The sequence below is a fragment of the Parasteatoda tepidariorum genome, chromosome 1, assembly GCF_043381705.1.
Source record: "Parasteatoda tepidariorum isolate YZ-2023 chromosome 1, CAS_Ptep_4.0, whole genome shotgun sequence".
Taxonomy (NCBI): Eukaryota; Metazoa; Arthropoda; class Arachnida; order Araneae; family Theridiidae; genus Parasteatoda; species Parasteatoda tepidariorum.
The window spans coordinates 30,404,719-30,424,143 of NC_092204.1; the positions used below are offsets into that span (position 1 = coordinate 30,404,719).

Sequence of the window (19,425 nt, forward strand, 5' to 3'; positions counted from 1 at the left end):
TTCATTATCTATAATCTATTACTAAAAATTCATAACATTGACATTATAAGTTTGTTTTTTAATTAGTGTTATGTAAGAAATATAAAAAAGCACTATCTTACTCTTTTTAACAAAAATATAATGCAGGTTCGTCAAAATGCTATGTCTATTACCTTAATTCATTAAGCATCCATTTCAATTTAATTTTCCTGAACGTATAGCAAAAAATACTATTTTTCTCTATTTAACAAAAATATAATGCAGGTTCGTCAAAATGGTATGTCTATTACCTTAATTCATTAAGCATCCATTTCAATTTAATTTTCCTGAACGTATAGCAAAAAATACTATTTTTCTCTATTTAACAAAAATGTAATGCAGGTTCGTCAAAATGCTATGTCTATTACCTTAATTCATTAAGCATCCATTTCAATTTAATTTTCCTGAACGTATAGCAAAAAATACTATTTTTCTCTATTTAACAAATATATAATGCAGGTTCGTCAAAATGCTATGTCTATTACCTTAATTCATTAAGCATCCATTTCAATTTAATTTTCTTGAACGTATAGCAAAAATTCTACACATTGATATCGAAAGTTTGTTTTCAGATTCGTGTTAAATAAGTAATATAAAAAATACTATTTTACTCTATTTAACAAAAATAAATGAAGGTACCTGTAGAACGCCAAATGCATTATCTTAATTCATTCTAGATTCAATTCGTAAATTAAATTTTTTTAAAAATATATTCTAAACATTCTATTCATTATTATCACATGTCTGATAACAGAGAAGTGTAAAAAAATATAAAAATACTATCTTGATATATTTCAGAAAAATATTACATAGATACATGTAAAAAGTCGTGTGAATTATCTTAAATCCGTATGATATACGTATTTAATTTAGTATTGTAACAGGTGTAGTGACATTTTCTAGAATAGGAATTGTGATAGAAGAATTAGAAAGTTCACGCAGTTTTTATCTTTCCTTTCATCGAAAATAATATAGATTGAATCTTTCGTTTTGGAGATGGCCTAGAAAGTACTTATGCAATAATATCCACGAAGGTAAGAAACATAATTGTTTTCATAATTTCATTTCTTTAGGAGTTATATTTGTACTAAAATATAAACTAAAAAAGTAGCTTGAAATTTTTTTTTTCATTCTTTCAAAAATTTACCAATAATTGATTTTGTAAACTAAAGAAATTTCAATGATGAATTACTGTTTCTCTTAGATTTATACAACTGCAAATAAGCGTAAAATTGAAAAATTATTTTTTGGAAGTGAGCTGTGTTAAGACGATCATACCTGTAACGCAGAAAAAGAAACCGGTTTTTTATGATTTATTTCCTAACCATAAATTAGTAAAATGGTGAACATAATATTTTTCACTTATTTTGAACTAAATTTATACAAAATATTGAAAAAAGTATGGAAAACATGCTCAATGTTTATGATTTATTTCCTAACCATATATGTTCATGAATATGTTCATGACTTTCTTCCTAACCATAAATTATTAAAATGTTGAATATAATATTTTTCACTTATTTTGAACTAAATTTGTACAAAATACTGAAAAAAGTATGGAAAATATGTTTAATGCTCATTATTTATTTCCTAACCCTATATGTTCATGATTTATTTTCTAACCTTAAATTATTAAAATGTTGAATATAATATTTGTCACTTATTTTGAGCTAAATTTATACAAAATATTGAAAAAAGCATGGAAAATATGTTTAATAAATATTCTGTGTCAAACTGCGTTATAACTGAAAAACACAGCAAGAAATTTATGTATTTTTCAAATTTCATTTAAAAATTAAATTTTTTTCTCATTCAAATAGTTACTGTCGAAAATGGAACAGAGGATAGTTATGGATGAGTAAAAAAAACTATAAATATTTCAAATTCTCCAATTTTTTTAAAGCTTTTATGTGTAGGTGCTAATTTTTGTGTATTTTACGTAAGTACTGTTACCGTTAAGGCACCATTTACATTAAAGTACCACCCAGTAAAAAAATCACAGAAAAATATTTTCTTTTATAAAATGTATTTGGGCGAAGCAAACTTTAGAATATTTAAAATTTAGAAATATAAGTTTTGATGTGATATCACAATGTTGAGATAAACGACAAAAAAAAAAAAAAGACGTGTTAGGATATTTTTTTATTTAAAACTTAAGAATAGTGGTCTAAGCAGCAAAGCGAATTTATTTTTAAACCGAAACAAATAAAAACTTTTCGAAACAACTTCTCATAAATAACGTGTTTCATAACTAAATCCAAAACTTGAACGAAATCAGCTATATAGTTCCTGCAAAAATGAGGAATAACTTTCATTTTGTAGAGTCATTTTATCCGATTTCGTAATAATTTGTCGAATTGAAAAGTAACAGTATTTGTAATAAGATGATTCGACTTAACATGATAAAATTTAAGAACAATGGTCTAAGAGCAGAAAAGGGATTTTTTTAAAAAGTCGAACAATTTAAAAACTTTTCAAAACACCCTCTCATAGCGTGTTTCTTAACAAAATTCAAAATTTTTGAACAGAGTTACGCACAGTGCTTACGAACTTGGAGGTAGAGGTAGAGAGGGAATATGATAAGGATTCCGTAGCAAACCATGCCTGGAAATATCGTATGGCTCCGCTAGGGGCGCTACTCTATTATGGACTGGCTGTTCGTGTGCATTTAAACCGGAACTTTTTTTTTAAATCAAAATTTTACAAATTAATTAAATATTATACTTTCTAATAGTTTCAGCCGAAAATTGAATTATACATAAAATCAGATTTACCTGGTTTATCGAAGTTTATTGATTTAGTAACTTACTCTGATTGCTGAATCAGCTGAAGCAGCAAAGTACGATAAAACAGCAATTTCCGGTATATCGTATCTATTTTAATGTAATTTTTGACAATAATTATTACAAAAATATAATTGAGATAATTTAGACAAATAAAAATTGCTCACGAGCAGCCACTCCCCCAATAGGGTAGCGCTTCAACCGGCAAAATAAGCCATTTCTGGTCATGGTTTGTTGGAACATGTACTCTCCACTAAATTTGCAACTGTAATAATGAAAATCCCTATAAAATAAAGAATATATCTTAACATGTAGTATTCACATTAAACATCAATGGCAATAAAAATTATGAATATTAAGTTTCTATATTTTGTAATGCAAAATAACTATTCTACATTTTTATTATATGCTACAAAGCACATCAGTAAATTCATTGGATTTGGAGAAGGTTTCCAAAAATTAGGTATAGATAAGTAATTTTTTTGCTGTGATTATGAATATTGTTTTGACGAACGGATTATAAATCAATTCACCAATACTTGAATATTAAAAGTATTTTTATCATAAAAATTTAGACATATTATCTTCAATAATCTGCTAAAACATTCGTATTAGCTAATGTATACCTACTTAAATTTGTATTTGATATGGGATAAATTACATATTAAGCACCAAAAATGTCTACACATTTTTCAGGATTTAATTTTCTAAAAAAATTAATTAGTTATTTTGAAGGAGGAAAATTTTTATTATAAAATTTGCAATACATGAACCTGCTTCATAACACATGACGTTTCGTCATCGCAATTGTCAGTGGTAGTGATGATCTATTTAAAAAAAAAAGAAGGAAGAAAATGAAACTCGATGTTTTGACTAACTAGGACACATTGATAATTGAAATGAATGTATTTAGTTCTAAAACTGGCAGCTGTTCTGTTTTTAAAACAAACGGAAATTTAAAACTTCAGTATTTTCCTTTTTACATAAATTGGATACAACTGTTTAGTTTTTGATAGGTAGCTCCTGCTTTTTATTATACTTTTTGGAAAGTAGAAAATAAAAGTATACATTAAACGCAGCAAAATATTACAACTTGCCATAACATGAAGAATCCTTTTCAAAATATGATCAAGAGCATCAAAACCAATTTGGTTACCTGACACAGTTCAAATGGTTTCATTGCTTTTAATGTCCCCTTTTCTGTGAATTGACCTTGATATTTATTCGTTTATTACATTTTAAACGTTTTTTTTACTGTTTTTTTAGTTCGGAAGCCATGATATGTATAATTTCATTTTTTGAAAACAATATTAAATATATATACAGTAAAACTTGTGTAAGTTGACCACTTGTGGTGCATTGTTTTAGTGGTCAACTTATAGAGGGGGTGGGTCATTGTTTACTTTTTCGTTTCCTACACCCTGTTGCTATATATAAGTTTTTTTTTCTTCTTTACTTTACTTAAAAATTTCATTCAGAGAATATCCAAATGAATATCTTAAGAAATGTGTTTAAACCTGAATGAACTTCAATTTGATACATAAAATTCTAATATTTAACTAATTTTTAAAAAAAAATTTTTTTTTCGTAAGATATGCATGTGAAGTGTTTAATAAAAATAATTTTTTAAAATATCAGAACAAGAAAACATGTAATTTGAAAACTTTAACAAAATAAAATTATTTGAACACTTTAAAATTTATTTACTACACTTAANATATTTAACTAATTTAAAAAAAAAAAAATTATTTCGTAAGATATGCATGTGAAGTGCTTAATAAAAATAATTTTTTAAAATATCAGAACAAGAAAACATGTAATTTGAAAACTTTAACAAAATAAAATTATTTGAACACTTTAAAATTTATTTACTACATTTAAAGATCGAAGACCATAAATAAAGGATCAAAGCATATTTCAGAGCATTCATTTATTCAAATGCTCACTATCGCAACTGGAAGAGCAACTTTTCAACTAACACTCGGAATGATGAACTAATGAACGGATGAAAGAAATGGTCAAAAGCTGACCCCCTACAGTTTCCCCCAATAGTCAACTCACAAAAGGGTTTAGATTAGCTTTTTACACTATTTCACCAAACAAGTGAAATTTTAACATACATTGCCAAAAGGACTGAAAATTTTCTGATTTTTTTTTTCTTTTTCTGGTCAACTTATGAGGGTTTTAGAATAGAATTTCATAATACTCCTAGACAAAATTGACTTATTTCAGTGGTCAACATACAAGATAGACAGGTGGTCAAGTTACAAAGGTTTTGCTTCTTTATATTATATAGGAAAAATTCCGTTCTTGATAATTGAGGTCAACTTATGTAGGTGCCCAACTTACAAGGGTGCTCAACTTGGCAGGTTTCACTGTATTTAAAATGGCATTTTTGGAATACCTTGTAATTGTCTTAATACTTTGATAATATATTTTTCCCCCCAACAGGATCTGTGAATCAACAGACTGAGGAACTCCGCAATAAACCTGAATCGCATTGCTATCAACCTTTTTTTTGTCCCTATCGATATTTACACTTTAGTAAACATGAAGCTGGTCTTCCTATTCGCTTTTTTCCCTTACGTGCTAAGTGCTGATTACAGACGAAATGTTTATCCGTCTTTCGAAGGTAATATCCAGAACAACCATGAGTATCAAACACAAAGTATTCCAGAAAGCGTGGACATTGTTGTGAAAAGCTGGTTGGCAACAGATTTAAGCCTGCGAAAAATCTCCGAAAAGTTAGTACAAACCTTACTACCTTCCGCCTTTAAGTTGCTCACAACATCGAAGCTAACTACGGACTGTTCAAAGGATATTGTCAACTTCCTGAGGGGTATTGCTGAAACCAAGATTTGGGCCTATCAAAGTAAGTACCTTCTTGTTTACCCATCGCTATAAATAACAGACATTGGTTCTAGTTTCAGAATCAGGTCTATTGCAGGCTTTTAAAAAAAATTTGTAATCAACGTATAAATCATATTGATATAATGTAGGTACTTCAAAAATAAAATTTTTATAAAAGTGGCAGAGAACTAAAATATATAGTTTGCAGAATATGGGATGATTTTAAAAATATTTCAAAGCGTTAATTATTGAGGACAAATAAGTTAATGCCACTTCGCAGCAGTGTACTGAGATAGTTACCCTATACCAACACTATGTTTGTACATTATGTTTCAACACTATTTAAACATTATACCTCAACATGTTTCAACATTATGTTTCAACAATATTTCAACATTGTGTCAACATAATTTTTACATTATGTTTCAAGATTACTTCAACATTATATTTCAACATTAGATTATGTTCAAACATTAGTTCAACATTATGTTTTAACATTACATTATGTCTTAACACTACATTATGTCTTAACATTACATTTCTTAACATTACATTATGTCTTAACATTACATTATGCCTCAACATTATGTTTTAACATTATGTTATGTCCAGCATCATGTAATTCCAACGCTATGTTATCCCAACTTTATATTATGTCCAGCATTATGTTATTCTAACATTATGTTATTCCAACATTTTGTTATTCCAACGTTACGTCCTTCCAACATTATGTTATTCCAACATTGTACGTATTAAGTCCAACATTTTGTTATTCCAACATTATATTAAGTCCAACATTTTGTTATTCCAAGATTATATCAAATGGATATTTATTTTTGTTCCTTTACCATTTTAGCTTCAAAAACAGTGTACTTTAACTTCAGATCCAATTATATATAATTATAATATATTACAGTCGACCAGACTAACTTGTTTTTGAAAAAAAATCTAATAAAGTAAAGTTAATGCTACTACTTTTTTCTTTTTTTTACAAAAATTTAACACTCCTTTTAATAGTATCTTAGGTACAAATGAGTCAAGAAAGCAATGATTGTTTCATATTTGTAACTAAACATTTCAGTTTATTAAAGCGTGTTGGAACCATGTAGATATAATTTTTTGTTTGCAAAAAATTAAAACCCTCCAAGAAACTGTATTTGTTTAAAAATTATTTAAAAGATTTAATTGAATTTATTTAAAAGATTCAATTTAAATTGTTTAAAAAATATTTAAAAGATTTAACTGAATTTATTTAAAAATTATTTAAATTATTTCATATCTTAAAAAAAATCACTTTCGAACGATTATGTTGTGTTAGAAATTTTAAACCAAAAATAAAAAAAAACAAAAAAAAACATCGTAAATGCACAATTTTTGAAAATTAAAATAAGTTAAATGGTATACGTTTAAAGCGAGTTAATATTTTCTAGTGTTGGCGACCACTTTATGCTTTGAGCTAATTTCATTAATATCCAATTAAATGTATCGGCTAACCTCTTCTAGAACGCGAAAATAGTAATTTTATTTATTAGTATACATACGACAGCAGGTTTGTGAGCTCAATTACGTAAGCACCGCTTATAAGCTTTTGTCAAATCGAAGAACAAACATTGGTATTTTTACTAACGCATGTATCGGATTCACGCAATTCTTATGAGGTCACACGAAATGTTCGTAAATATTATGAGGTCGCCACACCAAAAATTTTAAGAAACTTTGGTCTAGCACTTTACTCTAAAATATCTCAGATTCTAAATTGCAATTGTAATTAAGGATATTTAAATTATTAATATATTATGGTTAACATAAACGTCTTATTTTCCAGAAATCAATTTCAAGAATGAAATAATTGATTCTTTTATCAATAGTAGAGCAACCAATAATTGAGCTTTAGTACTTAGTAGTACTTTCGTTTTCACTTAAATTTGATCACAATATATAATGCATCTCATTTAGAAAATATACGTGGTGATTTAAAAACATCATCGCTGTCTTACTCCTTGCTTAATTTTATAACAAAACAGTTCAGCCAAATTTTTTGTTGAATTTTAGCCTGATAGTCGGTCCTGGAATTGTTGTAACAACAATAATAAAAATTCGTGTCATGAAGCATTAGTTTCAATATTAAAAATATGAGTCATTAATATCAAATACATATGACACATCAATATAAAAAATAAAAATTCGTGTCATGAAGCATTAGTTTCAATATTAAAAATTTGAGTCATTAATATCAAATACACATGACACATCAATATATAAAATTTTCTACATTTTTATCTAAATTATACTATATTTAAATTATGATATTTTAGTGTCATTGTATGAAATATCAAATGTAGGTATGTATAAAATCTTAGTTAAAAATATGACAAATGAACATAAAATATATATGTCAATTTCAAAAATTTGTTTGATATATTAATATTCATAAATATTAAAAAATTTCAGTATTTTTTTTTACAAATTATGCTAAACTTTTAAATCATGATACAAATGCACCATAAATATAACATATCGATTTCAAATATATGAGACATCAATTTAAGTAATTTTCTTTTTTCTTACTCAAGTAATGTTATACGTAAATTATATATTTCATCACCGTAAGTGCAACATATGGATTTCAAATATATGAGATATCAATTTAAGTAATATTTTTTTTCTTATCCAAATTATGTTATCTTTAAATATTCAGTATCATAAATATGATATAAAATTATTCAAAACGTATTATATTAATTATAAAAAATATGATATTTCAGAATAAAAAATGTATTACAATTATATCAATATTATAATATTTTAGTGTAATGATAAATTGATATAGAAAGTATGATAAATTAATATCAAAAATGTTGTTTTACCTCAGTCTCAAATTAGTTGCTACATTTTAATACTTTTTTTATTGATATTGATGATTTTATTCGAACATTTTTCGGAGATTTTAGGGTGCTATGTTATTATTCAACAACATTTACTTACCAAGCATTCCCTCCTTTCCAAATTAAATCAGTACCAAATTAATTTAAAAAATACAGGGTTCTCACACTTATTGGCCACGCTCTATTTTATAAGGCCCTTTTCACCAGTAATCGCATAAAACTATCTTCTAGATCAGGGATGGGCAAACTGCAGCCAGCGGGTCAACTGTGGCCCGCTTTATCCGTCCCGCGGATAGAATTTTAACTTGTCAACCCGTGACGAATATTAACAATATACATTCATTTTCTTGTCTACTTTGTTTAAAGCTATTTTTGTTCTTACTTCTTTAACAAAGTATTGATGATCTTTTTACTTTCTCTATTTTTGTTCTACAAAACATAAATTGATGGAAATAGGTAGCTTCAGTTGGTAAAATGTTGAAAGCAAACGTTTTTTATAGAATAGCCGTAGATTGGCGCCATCCATCTGAAGCAGTTGTTTCTAAATATGCCGAAGTTAGAGTGTTACAAATCATTACTAAAAGCCAGTTTCCCAAATTTAATATTTTATGCCCAGAAAATCAGTGCTGTGTTTGCTTCATCTTATATATGTGAACAAGTGTTTTTAACCATAAACCTTTGAAAAAATCATTTCAGAAGTAGACTAACAGGCAAACATTTAACCTTGAGTATTAAAATAAGTACATCTCACTTGGAACCTCAATATAAAAAACTTTTAAAAATGAAATCGCAATTTCATTTACCTCATTAAATATTTAAATTAAAACTTGCATATCGTTTTTCTATTTTAGAAGTTTTTACTTGGCCACCAAACTTTTTTTCTTCGTTTTTTCGCCCTCGGTCAAAAAAGTTTGCCCACCCCTGTTCTAGATGATGAATCGTGAATTTATTAACAGCAATATTTTAATAATGTCGATCTACTAAACGGCATTGAAAGTTATTTATGTCTCCCCTTTAAATGTAGCAATTGGTTTGGGAAAAAAATTTTTCGATCTGAATGTAGCAACTAATTTCGGAAGGAGTGGATATTGATTGTCTAACAGTTTCTTACTGCTATATTTTCTGACAGTGGTGGATTCATTCGGGAAAATACCTACTGGAATGGTCATGGGAACCGTGAGCTCATTGGGTGACTATCAGACCTGTTTGAATGCAACTGCCCCTGACTTATTCATTGGAAAATACTGCCTTGTAGACTTCGAAATACCTCTTCCAGAACAGCGTTACTTTCATCTTTGGAAAAAGGATGTTATTAAAGCTTTTAATCTCTCACATAATGACTCAGTAAGTCCTTATTATAAATTATTATTGATCTATACAAATATTTTTCTTCGTAAGCCAGCACCTCATAGAAGTGAGAAGACCTCAGCACAAATCAATTCAGTTGTCCAACGTAACGAACATAAACTGTGCAGTGGAAGCGAAATAAGAGAGATGTCACTACGCTCGGACAACTAAGCTACGCAGTGGGGGTTCATGCAAAAGATGTCATTAGGTTTGGACTATTAAGGATCAAAATATCTTGTTTATGGTAATCCGCGATGAGGCCTTGTCTCTTCTAGGAGGTAATGCGTAAACGCACAATTAAATCTTGAAAACCGACAGTTTAAACCATAAAAAACGACTTTAAAATGTAACACTCTGTTGTTTGTATAGAAAGAAGGCAAAATGAAATACGATATAAAAGTAAATAATTCTCGACTAAAATCCTCGGACCAGATTTACTAATATAAAGTCTTGATGGTTCAAGAGAAGCATTGCAAACATGATTATTACGTACACGAAAACTTAATAGTACTTTTTTCAAAAAATATTCCTGTTCATGTTTTTTTTATTAAAATAAAAACCTGCAAAGACTATAGTTATTGAAATGCTTTTTTTCAGAAACTATTAAATTATTGTTGAAATTTTAGCTTTAAACTTTAATCATATAGAATTGCGCTGAAAAACATAATGTAGATTAATACCTTACAATTCTAAATTTTATTATCGTATTTAAAATGAGCATTAAAATAATATTAAAAAAATTAGTTTTTTATGAAACTGTTTTAAATCTAAGTATAACTGTGTTCAAAAATAATCCCAAACGTACAATTAGTTGGAGGAATACGGTCATTCCAAAGATCGAATTCATATTATCATTCTTCCTAACAAACTGTTACAAGCATTTTTTCGACGTTGCTTTAACCGAATCAGAATGCTTTTTCAGAAAAAAATTAAGTTTTTGTGTCTGATTTAGTAATTGAAATTATTGTATCTTCGACTTAATCAGCATATTTAATTCTATCCCTATCTCTATCTAAGCACCTTACTAACTAGCTTATACTTAAAGTGATAAAACCAACTGAATTAGAAAGGCTCTGGTCTATATTAGGCAGTAATACTTATAAAGAAGAAGAATCTATACGATTGATAGTTTTGAGGGCATTGCTTCGTTTATCAAAAGTTTCATAATTATCTATTTATTTCTCTATGTTAGCATGGAGCTTTTTCATGGTTAGGTTATGGTGTTAGTGCTTATAATTAGGTTATGATATTTTTCATGTGTTATTATTTTGTGTGTGAACATTTATGCTCTAAACATTTTTTTAAAAAAAAGTAATCCTGTTAAAAGAAGCTAATTGTATTATTGCTACTAACCAGTATCAAAATTTACAGCATCAACCCGCAGTCCAATTTTCATGAATTGAAATATGTCTGCGAGCGAGCATAACACAGTCAGCCAGAGATTATTATACTAAAATATTGGATATAATGTAACATATAATGATTTAATATTACATATAAAAAATTTTGTTAAAAAAATTGTTATTCTTGTTAAAAGATTATTTTGTTGAAACTCTTGTAAATTAGTGGAGTAATTTAAATAATGACATTCTTCATTTTTCAAAATTCTTTTAAGTAAAGAACAACTTTTTGAAAATTATAACTCTTCTTTTGCATATCTGCAGATAATGAACTAGCTAATGAGAAAATATAGCAACACAAATTTTGTTAAAAATCTGTAACAAATAGTAGTTATTGTGTTTCATAGTTAAAAGGGATTTTTCTGTTTCACCCATCAGTTATATTTTAGGATTGCTTAATTAAAGGAGATGAAAATTAATTTGCAAATTATCTAATAAATCTGTAGAGCCCGCTGCCATGCAGGATAATCATTCGGCGTAACTAAATACAGCTATACCAACCTGCTCCAGACAGCGGATAAATATTTTCAAGTGGCAGTCATTCAATATTTTATTCTTGGTTTAATAAATTCGATTTATAGTGTTTTTACTCACTACTACTTCTAAATAATTCAAAGACTTATGTAATATGCCGCCGTGTTAAATTTTTTAAAAAAATACCAAAATTAGCAGAAAATCTGCAGATTTTAGTTTGCAGTTCTCTACCATTGTTTAAAATGTTTGGTGATATCCGGAAGACTTGGTATCGCTGTGGATAACTACATGTAATTTGGATCTATTCTACTGTCAACCAATCAGCCCCAACTCCATGAAAATCAATCCTATTCAGGAATTTCACGAAAGTTAAGAGAAATCAGTCCAATTTATTTAGCCTCGTAATAGTTCTAATTTTGCAAACTTCCAAAAATCGCTTTAATTTAAGATCGAAAACCGTACAAGTTTTATAGCGCATACGTTTTCGTGAATGACTGAAATCAAGAAAATGTCGACATTCACCGGTAAATGTCAACAATCACACATTCGCTTTAGTGAATGTCTGAAATATTTGTCATATCCGATTTGATACTAATTACTTCGTTGATATAATTATATTTATTCGATATTTTAATATATGCTGAGGATAGATTAGAAGAAATATCAATGTTCGGAGTACCGGGCAAATGTATTATACCGGGAGGTGGCACTGAGCCTTAAGAAACATAAGTGTAGGGTATACACTTATGTTTCTTAACTTATGTCTTATGTTGTTATATATATATATATATATATATATATAAAATAAATTTATTGAAACGTAATTTTCTTTATTTTTTTGACAACAATTCTAGATTGCGAATGAATTTTTAAAATTTGGAGAGAAGCTATACATGCTCCATCCTCGGACATCTATTTGTATTCCTTCAACATGTACAGACGAAGACGCTAGACTTATTGCAAGAAAAGGTAAAGTATACTTTAAACTATTAAAAACTAAACAAAAGCTAACAAGTTCAAACGGCCGGGAACAAATACAAAAAAGGGTCGGTGAATTTAAACAAAAAATAAATGTTTGTCGTCTTTGTAACATATTATTCCCTTTAGAAAAGAAAAACATTCATGCATTCGAATTTAACATTTCCCGGTAAGGTCTCAGTTAAGCCTCTGTTACCCGGTTAATTAAGTCTCATCTTTAGACATTAAAGCAAAGGTTATAATTGATTCTCACTAATCGAAAAATTGCTTTATTTATTTAAATTTTTTTTAGATGGCCTCGATAAATGTAGTTTGAAATGATTTGTACCACCACGACATGCCAATGTTTTAAATAGGATAATTCAGGATATCTGTTAATCATGTTGGACGGACGGAAAGAAATTGCAGAAATATCTGTGACAAATCTTGCTGCTATCTCACATTTGCACTGAGAAAAAATTCTAACATACAGCATAAAAGTTGATTGCTGTGGTTTCAGTAGTGGCAAGTTTGAAAAGGAAATAATTGTTGCTATTTGCTGCATTTTATAATTGTTTTACAATTGCTTTAATCCTTGGACGCTAATGGGATTCCGGTGTACTATGGGGACACCGGTGTGTATTTTGTTTTCTGATGCTCTTATTACCAAAAAATATATTTAGGTATTTCCTTAATTATGTATGACAGTCTAATAGTTACTAAAAAAAACTGTTAGATTATTGGAATTTTATTTGTACTAAAATATAAAACCTAATCCCCCAATTTTTACCCTCCTTATCCAGATAATGCAGCAATGGAGAAAAATTTGTAAAAGTTAAAAAATTAAACCACAGTGCTTTTCATTTTTCCGAAATTGTGACTTGTTCCTGTTGATGCTTTGCGCCATTTTCAAAATAAGCATAGAGTGCACAGGTGACATAACAGTCATGAGTAGCTGTTGCAAATAAACTCACAGCAGTTATGAAAATAGCATATGATTCGCAAAAAAAAACATCATTTCATACAACTGGCTCATCTCGTTTAATGTTCAGTCCCGTTTTCTCAGTTACTTAAAGGGTTAAGCACAATTAGGCTACCACTCCTTAATTTTTGATACGATGATGTGGTCAATTCTTTTATGTATAACTTAGGAGACATCTCCAGGGGAGGCGAGGTAGTCTGCCACAAAAACCCCTTCTCTTTCTTAAATTTGTTTGTTTAATCTCGCTAGTTCATTTTAATTTTCTTTCAGTAAATGTTACTGAACCCCAACTTTCACCTTTCAGTTGCGCTTCGGCGATTTATTATTTATTCCCACTCAGATGAATTAGCTAGAGCCTCTATCGGGGCTGATGCTAAGATAACCACCACATATGAGATATGATGGATAACTTAGGAGAGATGTTTATCAAAACGTTTACTTTAAAAACTTAGTTTAGTTTATTTGGTCCTTTTAAATCCATCAAATGCGAAGAAGAGATTTGACAACTACTCCGCATTTTTCAAAATATTTTGAGTCAACAAGTAAACACTAAAACTTTTAAAATTTTAGTTAATTTTGCCAACATTTCAAAAGCCACAGCCCGAATGAACTTGAGCGCAGAGATGTTTGCAGCATTCACTTATAAAGATGTGAAAAATAACTTCAAATCAAATTTGCTAAACAAAAAATCATGCATTAAAAGATAAACTTTTCCACAAAGAAAGTTTCAAGCCCTGGAAATATTTATTATTTTTATTTTTTAGCCATTCAGCTTGCAGGTCTTCATTTCAACACTAATATCAAGAACTGTGAAACGAAACTAGATCCCGTGGAAGTGACCTTTCTTGATATTTTATTAGGGTGAGTTGACACCAAAAGATTATAATTCTTTACACTTATTTAAAGAGAGATGTGTTTGAGAAAAGAAGATAAAATTATTAATCAATAGCAATTACTTCATTTGGTAAAAATATGGATATTGATGACAGCATAACGAATAATCATAAATGCATATTCAGTTATCTTTTTTCCGCTTTCGTCATTATCATACACTTAGCATATTTTTATATTTCCAGTGATTATTTTACACATGGTTTTCAAAAAAAAAAATCGAGTGTTACCTATTGGGAAAAGGGATATCATGTCTTTATTAAGTTTCTAAATCTTTGTGGTGATCAAAAAAATGCAATGTTTTATTTATAAAATCATGAAATATATTTTACAATATAAATTTAGCACAATTTGAATATTTTTGGGAACTCCGTCTATCAAAAATCGGTACGAACTTATCGGACGATCCAATTATATGAATTAAAAAGTCTTCTTATTTAAGAATCACAATGCCTTATATAATGCTGTCATCCTTTCCATAGCATTTCAAATTATATTTAAATGGTAATCAAATTTATAAATCATTTTAAATATTGATAATTGAATTTGATACGATTTTGACCAGCGCTACAATTAAATAACTTAATCATCGTTACAAATGCTAGTTATAACTTAATCTGTGTCGAATTTTAAAAAAAATATTTCGACTTTAATTGCATTATAAAAGTCTATTTATTACTAAATGTGAAATTCTCGAGAAGAGTTGGCAGATTTGCCAATGGATTTGATATGTTTCTTTTCTATATGGTAGGTTATTGCTGATTTCCTTGGTTCTTGTTGTGTTGGTAGCCACGATTATGGATTTCTACCAACGAGTAACTTCCGATATTTCAGAACGAGAGGAAGGACTAAGTATGTATTTCTTTATCCCGCAGCTCGTTTTGTTTTGTTCCATTATTTACCTAACAATTTCACCAACACTCTTTCATTTTTACTCCATTCAAATATTTATATATTTTCCTTTCCTATCATCTTGTAGTCACTGACATCTTTTTTTAGAAAAAGTGAAACGAAAAATGAATTAAACATTGACATTAAACTCAGGACCAAAGAGGTTTGCCGAAATTATTTTTAGCTGTTGCAAAATTTGTAATACAAAGCATGCTCTTGTTTTATATATCATCAAATATTTCTGATCTACACACTTATCTTTAAACACCAAACATATGCGTAGTGATGTGGTACATTTAAAATTAAGTGATTGCTATCAGAGAATATAAATATAAAAAAATAGGGTTAATGAAATAATGTTTTATTTGCTTTGATTGGTAGTTTACTACTATTTGAATGTTTTTGGTGGATTACTGCACAGATGCCAGCTTGCTCTGGACAGTGAATAAATATTTTTGAGTGGTAAATTTTTATGTACGATTCTTGGTTTAGTAACTTCTAAATAATCAAAGGATTAAGTGATAAGCCGCTTTGTTACAGAGCTGAGATGAGCCATTTAAAGAGTTGGCAAAATTGACCGAAAGTCAACACATTTTAGGTATAAAAAGAAATAAAAATTTAAATTTTAAAATATTTTGTCGTATTTGGAGCAGTTGACATCTCTGATTACGTGGAGCTCTTTTAACTAAACAGGGTGGAAAAATCGAAAAACTTAAAACGATGGAAACAGTTTTGCTATTTTTAAAATGTATTGGGGATTACATGTCTGTCTCATTTAAATTGCAAATATATTTTGGTAGATAGGAATTGTGGTCTCCCTGCTATATGTAATTTTCTTTCCGTGACTTAGTGTTATATATATATACACTGGTTATCATAAATTAAGGAAAATTCACAAAAATCGCGATAGCTCTTTCAAAAGTNTTTCTCTCAAACTTGGACTTTTATGCTCCAGGCAGATGACGTAAGCCGAGTGCAGCGCCACTAATTTGCATATTGCAATTTTACTCAGCTACTCTTAGTGGACAACATATGCAAATTTTGCACGGTTTGGCTTACTTTTGAAAGAGTTATCGCTATTTTTGTGATTTTTCCTTAATTTATGATAACCAGTGTATATATACACCACTTAGAAAATTCATCACCGAAAAGAGTAAAAAGGGAGACGTATGGGTGAACAATAAAAAAATCTGTTATTTTTGTTTTCTTTTTGTCTATTTTGAAAACGCAGTGCTCTGTTTGGGCTTGGACTGGGTGTTGGATGTTTCGCTAAAAGAATTTTTTTGCTTTGTCATGAATTTGCCATTTGAAACATAAACATGTGAAAATATATTATGACATTAAAAATAGCAACAATTTGCTTGTTCGCTTCTTTCCATTTCGTTCTTTATTTTATATTATTATTCCTTTAAATTTTTAAGTTTTATGCACACAAAAAAATTAAAATAGAAGCTGTTCATTTGAATCAAGATTGCTAATTGCTAAATTTTGAGGGGAAAATATACAATAGTAATGAGAGCATTCTCTTTTTTAAGAGAATTAAATTATCAATAAGAGGTAAGATAGTAAAATTTTTGATGACATATCAATACCTGCATTTTAACTGTTAGTATAGAAATAGTTGCGGTTACTTCAATTCTCAGGAAATAAAGCTAAAAAAAAGATATTTTTACTGCCAATACTTCATACAGAGTCGTCAACTTTCCAGTGCGAGGAAAACTTTTATTCGTAGTCCAAAAAATGTGTTTTAATGTAAAAAGGGGTGATTGATAAAAATCAAAAATGTATTCTAATAGATTAAAATTAGTAAAGGTTTTTAGCATATTTCTTTTTAGTTTACTATTGAAGGTGGTTGCATAAAACCTTTTTGATTTATATATGAATTATTTAAGCGGCCTCAGGTGCACAGATGTTTAACCCCTTAGGGACGGGTGATTCATAACAGCATTCGTGCAAAATCAGAATCCGGATGTAACTAATTAAAAAAGGGGAGCTTAAATGTAGGTGTTGCTAATTTGACAGACTTACTTTGTTTTTACTTTAATTATTGTTAGTTTTATCATATATATAATCAATGTTAGTTCAAAGTATAACTGAATAATTTTATTTTGAGTTAAAGTAATGGTGAATTAAATAAATCAAACAATTATAACCCCGACCACAAATAAACTGCTAAAGAACTACGTTGGTTACCAGTTTTATCTTTTTACCCTGATTGATACGGTTTTATGCTGGCACGTATTTGTGACAGTCGGCACAAAAGGGTTAATATAGATCAGTTCAGTTAACTTGTTGGCAAAATCAGTGTTCTGGCATACTTAAGGTTTTAAACGTCTTCTACTTGATAAAATTTTGTACTCATAAAGGAGTAGTTAGCATTTCTTTACATTTTCCGAAATTTGTCAATCCTTATAAAAATATCAAGTATAATTCATAGATGCCATCTTGTTCCGGACAACAGAAAAATATTTTTCGAGTGGTAGCAATTTCGATTTATTGGATTTTTATGTATCGCTACTTCTTAATAATTCAAAAACTTGCGTCATACGCTACTTTGTTACAGTTGGGTCATAACCCTTCATCTAACTATTTACTTCTGTTTAATTTAACCTATTGAGTCAGCAACTACCATATAACTACTGAGGTGGCCTCATTAGTTGGATACTCGTAAGCATTATTTCTTAGTTTCCGCAATTAAGTCGTGTTTAGTCTTTTAAAAAGTTAGAGAAAATTAACCGAAAATATGCACATTTTAGTTACTTTAGTATTAACTCTACAGTTTTTGAAAGTATTTTATTGATTCCGGAGCAAGTTGGTATCTTTGATAATTAAAATTATTCCTTTTGAATACCAATGTGTTATTATTAATCTACTGTTGCTGTAATCTTGATTTTGATTAATTTTATTACGATTATAATGATCTCTTTTACAGGTCCATTTCTATCCTTTTCATTTTTTATAAATGCAGAAAGATTAGTCAAGAATGATGATAGTCCTGATTCCATTAGAGTGTTCTATGGCTTACGAGTAATAACAATGATTTGGTTGATCATGACTCATGTTGGACATGTTGATCATGTCGAAGCATTTGGTATGGAAATAGGCAAAACTATGTAGCATTAAAGGCCTTGGAGCAGAATACTGATAAGCCACATTTTTTTTCCTTCAAAGGTGACCTTCTTACATCAAATTGTTCTTTAACAATGTTTCCAGATAGATACTTTTCAATTTTCCGTAATTTAGATGGATAACACCACAATGCATAGAAACATTATATTGCCTGTCTGGTAATTGGGGTATTTAAGGAAAAAAAATGTTCCCTTAAACAATTTTAAAACGTGGCTTATCAATATAGTGTTCCAAGTCTTTCTAATGTTAGTGATAAATACACATATATGATGCTTACAAATACTGTATTTCACATCTTTTTATCTGAACGATGTTAAATCATAAACGTTAAAGTATATACAGGGCTGGATTACCTGTTAGGCCAGATTAGACCATGGCCTGGGGCCCCCAATGATTAGGGATCCCCTTAAAAAAAATTTTACTAATTAATTTTAAAAAATTAAGAAAAGCAATGATTTTTTTAAAAAAAAAAAATCAATTTCAAACATATATTAATAAAATACAATAATTTTTTTAGTTCTAATTTAACAAAATAAAGTAGAATTTAATTTATTATTACCAGCGGGTGACCGAGCTCCGCTCGGAGAAAACAGGTATCGGAGCTAACTCGAAGATTTAAATTTTCAATTGTGATTTATCAAAACAATACATGCCATAAGAAAATTTGTGNAAAGTATCTATAGCCATTATGGCGAACTAATAAAGTTTGAAAATATCCTATCTGTAACTCCGAACTGCTCGACCGTAGCGCTTCAAAACCGGCGCCAATCGATTCCTCGTGGCCAAAAACCCCAGACCCCCAAGTTTACCGGAGTTTA

General features: G+C 28.9%; 1 protein-coding gene across 1 annotated transcript in view; it reads left to right on the forward strand.

Moving 5' to 3' along the window:
* The first annotated feature begins 922 nt into the window (after positions 1-922).
* The window catches only part of LOC107445366 (nose resistant to fluoxetine protein 6), a 47,534-nt gene continuing 29,031 nt past the window's right edge, over positions 923-19,425 (forward strand). Inside the window, exons 1-7 of the mRNA XM_016059746.3 lie at positions 923-1,052; positions 5,253-5,673; positions 9,666-9,880; positions 12,612-12,726; positions 14,461-14,557; positions 15,339-15,439; positions 18,411-18,569. Of these exons, the coding sequence (XP_015915232.2) occupies positions 5,352-5,673; positions 9,666-9,880; positions 12,612-12,726; positions 14,461-14,557; positions 15,339-15,439; positions 18,411-18,569 (1,009 nt within the window). The 5' untranslated portion in view covers positions 923-1,052; positions 5,253-5,351. The remainder of the gene's footprint in view (positions 1,053-5,252; positions 5,674-9,665; positions 9,881-12,611; positions 12,727-14,460; positions 14,558-15,338; positions 15,440-18,410; positions 18,570-19,425) is intronic.